Genomic DNA, 14,948 nt, shown 5'->3' with positions numbered 1-14,948 from the left:
TTCAACCCAGTTACCTTTGAAGAATTCCACTTCAGGATTTTATAGTTTCAGAATTTGTGCAAGTTGGCAAAATCATGGTTAGCAGCTAAAGAAAGCTGATGTTCATTGAAATCTACTGTCCAATTAATGCTTAGCGCCCTGAATTGTTTCTTAGCACGCACCTAATGGAAGTGAGATTGGTCAGATGCACTGCTGAATTTATGGTTGGCATCCTAAGTTGTTGCTAGCCCGCAAGTTTTTATATCATCAACTGCCCAATTCATGCTTAGCGTGTCGCGAAGGTGCTTAGCATGTGAAAGAAAGTTTCACTGCCATTTGTGTGGTTACCATGGTGTTGGGCGCTGATCATGTTTTTGAGATGCTAAGCACAAAATGACATTTGAAAACAAGACAAATATTAGATATAACCACACATGTACATCTTATGTTTTTTTTTAAATGCACACACGTACATTTTAGTCATAATTTATTAGTCTGCTTGTATAACACGCCATTTTGTTAATCTTAGTCCATCAAATTTAATTGTATTAGATATATAAACACTTAATCTCCTAAATGTAATTATTTTGTTCTAAGTGTTTGTATTTGAAAATTGAAAACTCTTCTTTCTGTTTGAATGGTAGGTGTGGTAGAAAATTAGTTATTCAGTTTCTAAAATGCTATTTTTTTTATAAATTATGTTTCTGTGAGTATTGGAATTGGTTTAAAAAAATCAAAGAGTTTTGAAATTTAAAAGTTGACGATGAAATTGATTTTAACAAATTAATTATCTTTATCACAAACCAAATTACAATGCTCAAATATATTTTTTTTCTAAAAAGTAGGCTAACTAAAGGGGTTTAATCTCACTATAAAACTTGATGTATTTTAGATTATCAAATATATTATTATAATCCACACTTGAGGTTACCTCTTCTGTTTTTATTGATTTATACAATAGAAAACACTTAAATATTTATTTCGTTAAGTAGATCTCTTTTCTCTTAGTTTTGTCTCTGTGAGTAGCTGCTATCTGTCATCGATTCCGAGTTCCAGAGCAAGGTTAGAATTTTTTTTGATTTATCCACTTCTGGTTACTCTCCTTATTTTGTGTCATCTCAAATCAGGATTTGAATTCATGATTTCTCTCTGTGGAATTGGAATGGTTACTTCAAACAAGATTTCTCATTATTGTGTACTATCTGCAGGTGTTTGGTTTGTTTGTCCACATCAAGTGATTCATTATGTTATATCCCATCCAAATGTTAAATTACAACCTAGCTTATACTCTTTTAGTCAGATACAGATCAAAATCATCATTCTCAATTTGTCAGTTATTTATTTGTGGCTTTAAGCTTTTCCAGTTGGCATTTCAAGTTAAGTCACACCACATTTTATATTGTTCATTGTTCATTTTTTAATTTATTTGATAAGAAATTTGTCTCATGTTCTCTGTTATGTTCATTCACAGGCAAATCTATATGAAGATATCATTTTTTATTTCATACTATCTAAAAGGCTACACGAGCTGTCTGTGTTGTCTATATAAATATCCATAGCAAGTATTATTAAGTATACTACCACAGTAGTGAACTTTCTGTTTCTTTCTTGAACTTCTTGGTGTCCATTTACACTTGAATTAAGTTTATGAGCCATGGACCCTGCTGTGATTCCTTTCCACACGTTAAACCAACTTTCACTGTGGCCACATATATGGACAATTAAAGTTCGTGTAATATGTTTGTGGAAGACTCCTGAAGAGATGCTGGAATCGAGTCATTCATCCTTGAAGATGATTTTGATTGATCGTGAGGTGTATTCATCTCATTGAAACATATCTCATTCTCAAGTTATTTCTGCATAGTTGTTATTATTGATTTATTTTTTATTACCTGTTCAGATGTTTTTATCTTTGTTTCTTCTTATATGCAGGCTGTCAAGATTGAAGCATATGTATGCAAGGAAGACCCAATCACTAAGAACATTGTTCCTGGTGGTGTGTATAAGTTTTCAATTTTCCAGGTCACTTGCAATCATGGTGTTAATCGTGTCACAAATCATCGTTACAAGCTGCTCCTGCACTCTCGTACTATGATTTTCCCATCTGTGGAATCAAGTATTCCTTTTTCCTTGATATTGGGCATATTCGAAGAGACTTTGACACATTCACCTACCTGATAGGTTTTAACTTCTCTTAGTCCATGTTATTCAGAATTTCAGTAGTAGTTGTTTGTTTTTATTTGCATAAAAGAAAGCTATCCTATAATTTTTTTTCCTATTTCTATACTATCTAACTTCTAGAAATTATTATTGTTTCTTACTTTTGTATTGTTTATGATATACTATATTTGTCTTTGATGTGAACTAGATATTCCTGGGCTGGTTTCTTCTGCATCAAAGGAGAAGCTACTTATAAAGAATAACACTATGCTTAAAATGATAAATGTGGAACTTGTTGACAATGGGTAGTTTATTCACTTGCCTATGTTGCACCTCTAAATTCCTTTGTCCTCAGTAATCGTATGCTTGTGTAAATGATTACTTAATTTGTTCAAATGCACTTATAGGGGGAAGATGCTTTGTATCTTAGCTGGAGATATTGTTTCTATGTTTGTTCAATACCTCTGCTCAAATTGGACTGCAAAATTTGTTGTTGGGCTACAGTTTGTTACACTTAAATATGAGGATGGTAGTAAGCTATTATTTGATTAAGTAATTACTTTCGTTGTTGACATTATTTGTTAAACATATTATTCCTAACTTGATTAAACTTTTGTTGAAGGGGAACTTATAGTTCAAAGTATTCCTAATGTGACTAAGCTTCATATCAACCCTGTTGTGGAAGACCAGTCAGTTTTCAATGAGAGGTAAACCATTTTCTATAAATATGAGTATTCTTATTGCATGTTGAGATCCTATCCTAATGTTTTTTCTACATCTATTTTAATAAATTTTGTTGTTTTGTTTTATGTTGGCAGATTTAGTGGATTTGAAATTGAAGAGCCGGTTGAATATCTTGGGTATCGTGATAGTGAGTTTAACTTGCAAGATGATTTTATTCACTTGCATCCAGCTAAAACATTATTGCAGCTTATTCACACAGAACAGGTTTCTAAAATTTAGTTGGGATGAGTGTTGTAGATCAAATGAATATAGTGTGTTTGTCATTTTTATCATATGTTCTTTTCTTGAAATCTCTTTTATTGTTTTCTATAGAGGGGTGTATTCATTGTTCAAGCTCGCATTGTTTCTGTGATTAAAGCTGCTGGCTGGGCATACCCTTCCTGCCGTTGCTATTCTGAATTGAAAGTTGTCAACCATGGTTATAGCTGTAGTCGTTGTTGTAGAACAATGGTGAAAATGATGCATAGGCAAGATAATTGTGTTTACTGGTTACTTGATTTTACATGAAAATCAAAATTATGTCAGTATTTTTTTTCTTGTATGACAATAGATAATGATATTTTACTTCTATAGGTATCGTCTTAATGTTCATGTATCTGATGGTGTTCAAAGTTCCGTGTTTATTCTAAGTGATCCAGAAGCTACACACATCATTAAAAAAGCTTGTGAAGAATTTGCTTATGCATCACCGGTAATCTGTCATTGTTTATAGTTCTATACTATATCATGTAAATCATAGCTGAGCACTACATGATGCTACTTGTGTTATGATTTTTTGCTAAATGATCTAATTTATATTTTTCTTTGAATTAAGCAACCGCTCGCAGCGCATTTTCCACCTGAAGTTGAAGAAAAATTGGTTGGTGCAGAAGTTTTATTCAAAGTTCGTAATGATGTTAGGAGGTTATATGATGGCTGCTTCTGTTATGATGTTCTTCACATTTGTTCTGATTCTGAAACAATGGACAAGTTTAGTGCTAAACGTACAAGTGTTACATTGGTGGAGGTACAGGTTCTATTTTATTTGTACCAGCAACTATTTATAATTGTGACTAACCTTGTGATTAGTGAAAGTATATCTATAAACATGTGGTTTTAATTGTTGAAGTTTGTATTATTTGGTTAATTTCAGTCTAAGAGTGATTCACGGGTCACTTATCTGGAGGAAGACAATAAGCAAGCTGTATGTGTTGTAGAAAAAGTTGGCTTATTGGATGAAGATGAGATGATTAGTAATGTCAAGCATAATTGGAATCAGGTTGAAGGTTAAATTTCACAAACGCAATTAAACTCGGGGCATTCATGTTTTAGATGGAGTTCATTCCTTTTGTTATGTTAGAGACTTTTTCTTTAATGGTTGTACTTCCTCTTAGTTGATAGTTTCCTTGAAGATTTTAAAAGCGTTACTACCAATGTAATTAGGGGAGTTTATTTGCTGTTTATTTTATGTAGTAATCAAGTAAGTTTATTGTATTAGGATGTTTTTTGGCTGTTTTGTTTCTTTCTATGGTTTGCCTGTGTGGTTAGTTTCAATTCTTCCAATCAATTACGTTGTTGTGGGATTAATTGCATTCTGCACATGTGGAGGTGAGTGGTTTGTATGTTTGTGCTGCATAATTGGTTGGATTTGATTCTTTTTTGGAGCTTTTTCTGACCTAATCATGAGAGTTTCTATGTTATCATTTATCAAATCTCTTTGATTTTCAAATTTTATTCTTCGTTGTATTGCAGTATGATATTTGTGTACTTAATACCAATATGTAACGGGAGGTTGATAAATAACCTATCATGGTATTTTGTTTCCTTTTATTTAATTTAATTCTTTTTCTAAAAATAATAGTTTGGTTAGGTTCTTGTTTTGTTAAAATATCATTTGTCTTATGATCTTAGCACTTGTTTATTTATAACAAAAACTATAACATTGTAATTGTGTAGTTATATTGTCAATTGTTTTTCCACAAAGCCATAGTTGTGTTGTTATTACTATATGATACAATTACTTATAATATGTGAGTTAATATAATGAAGTTTAACTAATTAATGAATAAATATGATAAATTGTAGATTTACTCGTCCGTGCATAGCACGGAAAACGGGCTATAGTCCTAGTTTTTTTTTAAAGAAAAAAAATACTAATACAAACATACTCTTAACATGATGACAAAAGGTTCAGCCGTTCAGTTGTGTGAATAAAAAAAGTGAATAATATCCCACAGTAATAAAGTTTCTCTAGATCCATGTTAGTTTACACACCAAAATAAGATCCATGTTAGTTTAGATTCTCATGAGCCCATTATTGAAAAAGATTCTTGGGCCATTGGACCTCCTATAATATAATCCCCAAAAAAATTAATTATTGTACAATATTAATTTATTTTTCTGTTAATTTTTATTAGTAATTTTAATCAAATATTGATGTTTAAATAAAAATTTATAAAACTAAAAAAAATTAAATTTAAAATTAGCTAAAAAATTATTTGTAAAATTAGAATAAAATTTATATTAACAAGTATCATTTAAATTTAGGATTTAATTTATATGCACTGACAATATAAATAGTTTTGTACATGCATCTCTAATCACGTCTCTCTATTTTAAAATTTAATTTAATTATGACATGCATTCTAATGGATGACTGTATTTCTTACACTGTCAGTGTACGTATGATAAATTAAACTCTTAAATTTAACGTTCAAAGTTCAAACCAATATGTTTTTTGGTGTTGGGTCAAACCAATATCTCATGTTACCTACCAAACACTTTTAATTGAATCAACTAATATTTGCTTAACTTTCAACTAATACAGTTTATGACTAAAAATTAAATTTTGACTATTTTTGGGTGCAAAGTATACCAAACGGAGAAAAAATAATATATTCATAATCATAAACCTTTTAAGGTTAACTGCACTATTTTCATGTACATTACTTACACGTTTATATTGTAAAAGGGAAAAGCTTTTGATCACATGGATTAAGATCCTTTGCAGTTAATATCCCCTAGCATGTCATACCAATAGAATTGCTTCTTGTCAATTAAAAATCTGAAATTTAAGTTTATAAAAGTTATAACTGGGATACACATGTATTTTTAATTGACATGTCATAATAAAATGAAGGAATAACCACAGTTTCCTGAACAAGTCAGAATTTTATTGGTGGGACAAGATATGAGAAAGAGTATTTCAATCTCTTAAACATATCCATGAGTCTTTTAAACACGCTCTCTCACACACTTCTTCATGAAATTAGTTTGTTTTTTTCTAAAAAGTAAAAAGACCCATACATTTTTTTAAAAATATAAACCAATGGGTGCGTTGAAGTTTATGTTAAAAGAGCATTGCTAACATTCCTCTAAGTTATATACCCTACCATGTGAAGAATATTCAAATTCAGTCAACCATCTTAGATATGAGGACTTCCCTCATATATTTACATGCTCATTAAAGACTTTTATTTAGGTGACAAGATTTGCAGAAACAACTACCACTTACTCAAAAACAATGCTTGCATGGTGGTTTATTCTGTTAGTATAAAAGTCACTTTGAAATCAAGTAGAAGGCACAACAGAAAGCTCCAAGCGGCCTCTCCATTCTTCTCCTGGCTTTAAGGTGATTGGTTTTCCAACTGCTGCACCATCAACACATAGCATGTGCTTGTACTCTTCATCCCCTAAATCCACCACGGACTTGGATTTTTTCTCCCACGGATTCCAAACAACTATATGAAACACCAAAATTATTTTGAATGGTATGGTTAGTTTTAGTTATGTTGGTTGTGCAACTTAAAGACAGAATTTACCAATAATAGATAGTACTTGATTTTGAGATCCTTACCAACATCTGGTAGTCCTTCCTTTCTTATCATAAATGTTCGCTTCCTTTCATGATCTAGGACAGCTACCACGTCGCAGGAATCAAGATAGACCCGATCCACCTTAAATTAATATGGGAAAGATAAGATTTTAGCTTTCTGATAAAACCTTAGTGTGCCTTTAGATACTAATTAACTGCAACGTGAATGAACTTTCGATCCACTTTTTGTCTCGAAGTAGATGTGGATGTTTATTTACATTGATGTAAACAGAAAACCAAACACACCACCTTGGCAGAGTAACTGAAGTTGATAAAAGTATGCATATGACTTGAATGAAGACATCATCAATTGCCTTACCTCTGATTCAAATGTCAAAGCATCTCCTTGTTCTGTGAAGCGTTCCTTCTGGCACAGGTTGTCCAGATAGTCAAGAGTCTCCAATCCTTCTACTCTCACTTCACTGTCAATAACCAGCACATGTTAACTTAATTAGCTTATTCAAATTTTGCAACTTGGGATTAGGCAAGTGATGGATAGGGACTTAAATAGTACACAGACCTAATATCAGAGATGGAGAAATACGTGTGGTACGCAAAGGAAAAACTAAAAGGCTTGCTATTGACATTCCTGATGCGGGATATCATGATTAGATGGCCATCTGCTGCCAAAGAGACCCTTAGCCGAAACTCGAAGCTGGATAAAACAATTCAGCAATATCAAGATGCATGAGATATGACTATACTAATGAGATGATAAGAGATGATTAACTTTCTTTGGCCTATGGTTTGCTTTTGCTTGTAGCCCAGGCAAGTGAGGAATCAAACTGTTTACATGATTTTTTAGGGCTTGTACATTCTTGATGACAATTCATTTATCTTTTCATACAATTCACATACAGAGATTGTGACAATAACAGCATGTATCCTCCCAATTTATCTTAGTTATTCTTAGCCCCAAATTCAAAAGAAAAGTAAAATGCTGGTTCTGATGCAAGTCAACTATAGAGGATTCAATGCTAATTAAATCAAGAATTCACCTGTGTGGCCATAACTTCATATCGTCTTCGGATGGTTTGAGCAGCAAGTCAATGCAGGCTTTTCCATTGGAATCACCGGGAAGCGGTGGAGGATTTTGATCAATAACCCATAGCTTGTTCCTGGCAAATCCATGCTGCTCTAGCGATCCACGGGCTCCAAACTGGAAATCAATTGCACAAACCTCATTTGTTAACTATGAATTCACATGTTTCGGCAATTATTCAATAGCATTGACCTAAAATTACCTGTGGAAAACAGATTGGAATTCCTCCTCGCACGGGTTTCGGAGGACTAAATATTGCCTAATTGAAAAGTCAACAAAGATTCACAAATTCAATTGAAGATTGCCTAATTGATAATAATTCAGAAATAATAGTCACAAAATTGAAGCTCATTACATTCACCTTGCTACTACTGAACAGTAACTCCTCACCGCGTTCTGTTTTCCATGAAAGAACCTGGCCTCCGTGCAAGCTTACCGTTGCAGAAGAACCACGAAGGTTGCGAAGAACGAATTGGTCAATTCCATTCTTGTCCTTGGTGACTTCAACCGTTGGTCTGTTATCGCTTTCTGCACTTGAATGAACGGTCTCCATAACCCCACACTGAGGAGGAAGATATCAATTCAAATTGAAGAAAATGGAGTTTGAAACTGACTTATCAATAAAACCCCAAATTGGACGTGACAGAAGAGAAGAGGTTGAGCAGTCACGGAAGGAAGCAGGTGAAAAAATCACAAGGTTCCTTCCCAACCCAAGAGACCTTTCTTGTGAAGTTTGAAACCGATAGTCCAACTTCCACCAACTAGCAGATCCAGAAAGATGGATTGTAATTGGTGTTTGGGTTATAATGGGTGATGATGGAGTGCAAGTGCAAGTGGAAGTGGAACCAAATCCAATCCAATTCAAGTGATTAGTAGTAATACAACAAGAGAAGATAGAAAGAAAGAGTAATCAATTTTTGGCACCGCCTGTTCCAAAACGCTTTTGCTTTTATAGTTCAGTTATCTTATCTGGTCTTTAATTAAGAGTAACAACGACAGTTTTGTTTTGTTTCTATCATTTGCCGTTAAACGTCACGGTAATACTATTAAAATCAGCGTGAGTATTTATTTGGTGATTTTAAAACGCTGTGTGTTGTTAAGAAGAAAAGTAGTGGGTGGTCATAAACACGATCCTAAGACCAAATCTATTGATTGATGGGTCTCACTAGTTTCAAATTAGGCTAACAAATACTCTTCGTACTAGTATTTCGTAAACGAAAAGGTTACCGTTTCAACGGCGGACTTCAATAGGAACAATTGACTCTACAATACCGGAATTAACTAACGACTTCAATATGGGTTGCCTTCAAGTGGAACATTCTAGTCAGAGCTTAAGCTCAGCTCTGTAATTGAAATCAAGCTCCATTGGATTAGTAATTTTTAACCATATTAGAGGATTCTAAATTCAAGAATATTAAATTAATGTATTTTCATTTATAGCACTAATAAATTTTGTTTTATGGAGAAACCTTGTAAATTGAATGCTTTTGTGAGAGAAGAGAGCTTGACTTGAGATTTTCAAATTTTCGTGTATTAAGGTGGAATTTAAATTTACTTATTGTGATCCATTAGATTGAGCTCATATGCTCATCTTCGACCCGACCCGACCTAATCTAGCTACCATAGATATTTCCATGGATGACCTTAGAATAAAGGACATCTCATAACTGCAGATATGTATCCGACAAATCCCATCTATTTTTCAACAAGGAGAATGCAAAGACGCCACCTGTTGTAATCAGATGACCACCCTCCATGCTGAGATCAGGAAGTATAGTTATTATCACAATAACTAGTGTTCTTTACCCGTGCGTTGCACGGCGATTGAATTTTTTGTAAAGATGAATCAGTAGTAATGTGTTTTAACTTAGTTTATGCTCTTTTCAGTAAGTATAAAAGATATGGAACTAAACATATGTTACAAACATGTAGATGAATGGACCACAGTAAATATATTAATTTGATGAGGTTGTAGATACCTCACAGTATCAACACTTGAATAGTAATAAAAGCCAAGTTTTTAAGTAATGCATTACATTGAAATTGAAATAATATAAACATAACAATGACAACAACATGAACCCTTATTCGAAATTGTAGTCCATGATTAATGATAAAGACTTCATAACCGAGCTTGTTGTCAATCAAGCATATTTGAGCTATAGAACCTATAAAGGAAAAAAAATTATCAGTGCCAATACAAACATAAACTGTGTATAATTCGAAAGTGTTAAACATACTTATAGAAACGTCAATACACCTTCAAATTAGATTATCAATAAACTGCTTGTTATCTTTTTTATGCTGTCAACAATAAAGAGAATAACCAACGACTTCAGCAACATACTTTCCAAAAAAGGTGCATTCAACCCGAACCCTACTAAGAAAATTGAGAAATTATAAAACCTTACTCATAATAATCAAAGATGGAAAAAATATGAATAAGCATTAAACATTGTGTGTACCCATCTTGGTCAAGTTCAACTTAATGTTCTTTTCTGCTTTGTTCCATCTTTCTCAAACTCAGTTTCAGCACTTGCACCAGTGAGAATTTCAATCACATCTGCAAAATCATAGAAACATTAATCCAAAACCCAGAACAGTAATTTAAAAATCAAAAGACTAAAAAATAGTATATACCTATAAGAAAAGACGTATACAGGTCCTTAAACATTATATCAGATATTAACACAAATTTGTAAGGGCTTAAGTTGATGGCCTTGTTAGGAACCAAGCGCACAAATGGATGAATATCAAAGTTGATCTTGAATGGGTGCGAGGTTGGACGGAAATCACGACCGCTTTCACCAACACCAAAAGACAAAATCTGATATACACGTCCTTCACTCAGCAAAGATTGGAATCGGTATATAAGAGTCTTCCTAACCGTAGCATGAATCTTACAACCCTAAAATTCAATAAAATGAGGAAATTTGAGATTTATAGTTTAAAAAAAAGAACGTAATACATGGTTATTATGTGAAAACGTGATTTACCCTGTCATCCATAAGAATCATGTCCATGGAAAATGGAAGCTTGGAGCCATATAAGCTCGGACTAAGCCACAACCGGTTCACCTTTGCAACAACAGACCAGTTCTCCTTTGAGGCATCGATGGTGGCGAGATCGTCGATAGCCATTAGAACAAAGTACTCCCTCCGTTTGTTATCTTTTGAAGTTTTAGCACTTGTGATTTAACTCAAATCTTTTGAAGTTTTAGGAATTCAAAGTTCAATTAATATTTTTTTTTTCACATATACCCTTATTGGAAACCACACTAAAATTTGTGATTTTTAATTTTTCAAAACTGAATTAAATCAGTATACAATTACCTATGCTCTCATGTACAACTATCAATGCCATATCATTAAATTAGTATGCCTATCAAGTATCATCTGTGGACTATACTATCAATATTATACAGATAACTGTGCTATATTTATAGTGTTGAAACTGTAACCTAAATTCATGAGGTTTTATTTAGGGTCATTTTTGTCTAAGAGAAAAATCTTTGTATACAATTACTTCTCCTTAATCTAAGAGCCAAAGGCTAAAACTTCAAAAGATAAAAAACGGAGGGAGTACATTACAAAGCTAATAGTTGGTGGGAAGGGATGATGAAGTTAAAGAATAGCATGAGATGATTTATATAGGAATTTGAGAATTAGGGTTAATGGTCAATGAATGTTAAAAAAGGAAAGAAAAAAAAAAGGTTGGACGGTAATACAAATCTGATTGCAAGGAGGTAAATTTTTTTTTTCAGGTCAATTTTCACTATTGAAATTAATTATTATGGACCAAATACCATGCGTTCCACGTGAATTACTCATTCTGATGAGTAATTAAAGGAAAATAGAAATTAAGATTAACATGGTGTTATTACAGTATTTAAGGTTTGACTTTTATTGCAAATCATATTAATTTCTTTCAAGAATTAATTTCTTTATTTTCGCACAAAAAAAAAACAGTGCGTATTTCTTTCAAGAACGGGTCATTAATATGGTTCTCAAAATTAAGTTTTTAAGGTATGACTTGTAAAGCAGCATTAACATGATGTGAATGCTTGAAACAAATTAACACGTGTCTTGCTCAGTAGAATTTACACCCTTTTAATTCTTGACTTCTTTTCCTTTACATAATTAACACCATTAATTCTTCATTCAGTGCAGGTGCTGAATCTCAAATTCAAGACTGTGAATATCCGTTTTAAAAATAATTTGAAGATTCAGATTCAAACAAAAAAGTTTCTGCAGCCTAAACTTTGAATTTGAGAATGTTTTCACCTTACTAAATTACCTTTTTCATGCCTATCAAAAATTCAATTTTTTTTTGAAAAATGATAATCAATGATATAATGACATATGTATACAACTTTTATGTTAACAATTAATTAGGGGGTTATAAAACAATAAAAACAAAATCATCATTCAAATGACTTTGAATAATGGGCCTCTATAAAAAAACTGAAATTAAAATGGGCTTCTACTATTTTGGTCCAAAACAATTAGAAGGTGACACTTGTCATGCAAAGAGGCGGGGTGGGCGAGAGTCATTCTTGGAGTGCCAAACCAAGGAGGTGGGGCTCACAACCTTCCTCTTTTCTAAAGTATATAGATGTTATCTTTACACCTCTCTTTGAGGTGGAGAGAGGTGAAATGAAGAGAGAGATAGGAATAAAAGAAAAAATAAGAGAGAGAAAATATTAGATGTGATAAATGATAAGAGGAGAGAGATAGAAATAAAAAGATGTGGAAATGAAGTGTTTCAAAAAATAAGGTGTGTATATATCATTACTCGTTATTATCACCATGTGGTGACTAACCGCTACATCCTACTATAAATATATATGACACGATTTTCCAAATAGGCACGATATAATCATATCTCCATTATGCCAAAATTATTCCTGATTAATTGATTTAAACATCCTATAGAGTATGATTTGGATCCTCTGTCTCCAAATGATGTTTCATTCTCTGTCCAACCAATAAAATAACGACATGTCTATTAAAAATACATTGACGCAACATTTATAACCTATTAATGAGTGATTTTTAATTGACCTAACATAATTTAATTGTGGCGAGACAGAGAATGAAACATCATTTAAAAATAGAAGATCTTGATCTCATCTCATTTGCAACAACACAAAATTCATTGAAAAGTAACTAAATGTATGGGATGGGATTTTGACCCAACCCTTTTTTTATCAAACAATACATCACCCGTCGTTAAAAGTGCTCTCAATAAATATAAACATACCCAAAAATTCTATTTATATTGATGGAACATAATTAAAGCGAATGAAATGAAATACAATGGAGCAAAATGGAATGAAATAAAAATCTATTTTCATTGTTTAAATATTTTATGATGGAGTGGAACAATTTACCACTCTAATGGTTGGATAATAGACTTAGCCGAATGAATAATGACTTTTTTATTCCTATATTACCCTTACTTTTAAAACACTAATATTGAATATATATATATATATATATATATATATATGGGGAATGCTAACTTACTCCCACTTGATTTTATGAAGGAGTAAGTTAGCAACCAACACCTTTTTTCTTTGGACAAAAAACCCAACTCTTTTTCTTTCGAGCTAATTTTAATTTTGGGGTAATTGTGTAATTTTTGTTTCTAATTTTTTTAATTCAAACAAAACCGTTTTCTCTCTCCTCCCACTTCCCACCTTTCTCGCTGCCTCCTCTCGTTGTTCAGTTGCTTTGCCCCTCTTTTTCTCTTTTTCTCTGAATTTTTTTTATTTGTGTCGTGTGCTAGTTTTGGACTCTCTCTAGAAATCAGTGTTTTATCATTTGGGAGTATTTTAGGACGCGCAATGACCAGTGAAGCCAAGAGGTGTTCTTAATTTGTATTGTGAATTGATTGGTTTTTTTTTGTAAGCATGTCAATTGTTTGGTGTTGTTTTGTTTGGGAACAAAATGGAACACAGTTGAAAAGGAACTTAAGGTATATGATTCCATTGTTTTTTCTTACTGTTTACACCGATTTTTGGTAAACAAACAGAATCTAAAAGCAATTTAAGGACCGGATTCGGAGTCCTCTCTGGGTTCTTTAGTGAAGACGTTTTAAATGTCAAGGTCGGGTTTTTTGTGAAGAACGGTATGAACAAAAGGGAAAAAAGAATAGATAGGTAAAGATTGAAAGAAAAAAAGGATAACAGAAAGTAAAAGGAAATCAAAATGGCAAAGGAAATGAAATTGCATTGAAAATTAAAGGTGATAATCACAGCACACTCATAGTCTCTTTGTAGCCATATATCACATGAGACTTGGAGGCATCCATGGAGAGTTTTGAGTAATTGTGTGAGTCTGAATATTTTTACAATGAAATGTGCTATTTATAGAGCAAGAAATGAAACTGTCACTAGATCCTACGGTAGAGATTAAATCTTAGAAAATAACTCCCTACATTAGAGCCATACACTTGGCATAATTATAAATAAAATAACTTCTATCAACTTCCCGTAGCTATACTTCTGGTAATTCCTTGCACCATTTCCACCTCCATGATTACCACGTTCCACTTTCTTTGATAGTTGCCATCTTTTTCCTTGTCTTTAGTCGAGAACTTCACCAATCAATTAGACAACTTGGACACATTAAAAAATAGTTGAATTGATAACCAATACCATGAACAATGCTCCATCAACATATAATTTCGACACCAAAACCAGCACCATATTTCGACTAGAAATTATAAGGTTCTGGCACATGATATATATAAAATTTTGGTATCAACACTTACAAATTTTTTTGTCATATGATATTATGATAATGGTGGGAAATGAAAAAATGAGTGATAATGGAGGAAGTGAGAAAGAGTGAAATCATTTCACTCTGTTGAAAAGAGAGAAGCAGAAGGGTTAGGGAAGTGGGAGGAGAGAGAAATTTGATTTTTGAGAATTAAAAACGAAAATTACATAAATACCCTCAAATTAAAACTGACTTGAAAGAAAAAGGGTTGGGTTTTTTTTCCAAAGGAAAAGGTGTTGGTTGCTAACTTACTCCTTCATAAAATCAAGTGGGAGTAAGTTAGCATTCCCCTATATATATATATATATGATGTATCATATAAGAATAAAGTTTTTATGTGAGATTGAGAGAAGTTATTATGAGCCATTAGATCTAATCATGAACG

At 32.6% G+C, this 14,948-nt stretch overlaps 3 protein-coding genes across 6 annotated transcripts; 1 reads left to right on the top strand and 2 right to left on the bottom strand.

Annotated features, from left to right (window-relative positions):
- The first annotated feature begins 895 nt into the window (after window positions 1-895).
- LOC130741223 (uncharacterized) lies at window positions 896-4,449 on the top strand. 3 transcript variants are annotated; one of them, XM_057594058.1, is made up of 12 exons: window positions 896-1,041; window positions 1,188-1,355; window positions 1,451-1,792; window positions 1,912-2,160; window positions 2,348-2,444; window positions 2,547-2,668; window positions 2,762-2,846; window positions 2,958-3,087; window positions 3,196-3,350; window positions 3,457-3,574; window positions 3,698-3,889; window positions 4,016-4,449. In XM_057594058.1, exons 5-12 carry the CDS (start codon window positions 2,407-2,409, stop codon window positions 4,151-4,153), a joined length of 978 nt encoding a protein of 325 aa, XP_057450041.1. In that variant the 5' UTR covers window positions 896-1,041; window positions 1,188-1,355; window positions 1,451-1,792; window positions 1,912-2,160; window positions 2,348-2,406; the 3' UTR covers window positions 4,154-4,449. The 3 variants fall into 3 exon arrangements, with proteins under 3 accessions (XP_057450041.1, XP_057450043.1, XP_057450042.1); XM_057594060.1 differs by having other exon boundaries at window positions 1,188-1,792; window positions 2,774-2,846; XM_057594059.1 differs by lacking the exons at window positions 1,188-1,355; window positions 1,451-1,792 and having other exon boundaries at window positions 906-1,041.
- A 1,746-nt stretch (window positions 4,450-6,195) lies between these two features.
- LOC130741222 (putative glucose-6-phosphate 1-epimerase) lies at window positions 6,196-8,711 on the bottom strand. Of its 2 annotated transcripts, none has more exons than XM_057594056.1 (7): window positions 8,134-8,711; window positions 7,981-8,037; window positions 7,735-7,895; window positions 7,257-7,391; window positions 7,056-7,158; window positions 6,719-6,818; window positions 6,196-6,602 (listed from the first exon to the last, which is right to left on the bottom strand). In XM_057594056.1, the coding sequence occupies exons 1-7, from the start codon at window positions 8,329-8,331 to the stop codon at window positions 6,433-6,435; spliced, it is 924 nt and encodes a 307-aa protein (XP_057450039.1). In that variant the 5' UTR covers window positions 8,332-8,711; the 3' UTR covers window positions 6,196-6,432. The 2 variants fall into 2 exon arrangements, with proteins under 2 accessions (XP_057450039.1, XP_057450040.1); XM_057594057.1 differs by having other exon boundaries at window positions 8,140-8,710.
- Window positions 8,712-10,258: 1,547 nt separating this feature from the next.
- LOC130737312 (uncharacterized) lies at window positions 10,259-10,918 on the bottom strand. The gene is made up of 3 exons (XM_057589063.1): window positions 10,856-10,918; window positions 10,419-10,686; window positions 10,259-10,341 (listed from the first exon to the last, which is right to left on the bottom strand). The coding sequence occupies exons 1-3, from the start codon at window positions 10,916-10,918 to the stop codon at window positions 10,259-10,261; spliced, it is 414 nt and encodes a 137-aa protein (XP_057445046.1).
- Window positions 10,919-14,948: the final 4,030 nt, after the last annotated feature.

The sequence above is a fragment of the Lotus japonicus genome, chromosome 2 (genome assembly GCF_012489685.1).
Source record: "Lotus japonicus ecotype B-129 chromosome 2, LjGifu_v1.2".
Taxonomy (NCBI): domain Eukaryota; kingdom Viridiplantae; phylum Streptophyta; class Magnoliopsida; order Fabales; family Fabaceae; genus Lotus; species Lotus japonicus.
This window is presented reverse-complemented; position numbering and strand designations above follow the sequence as displayed.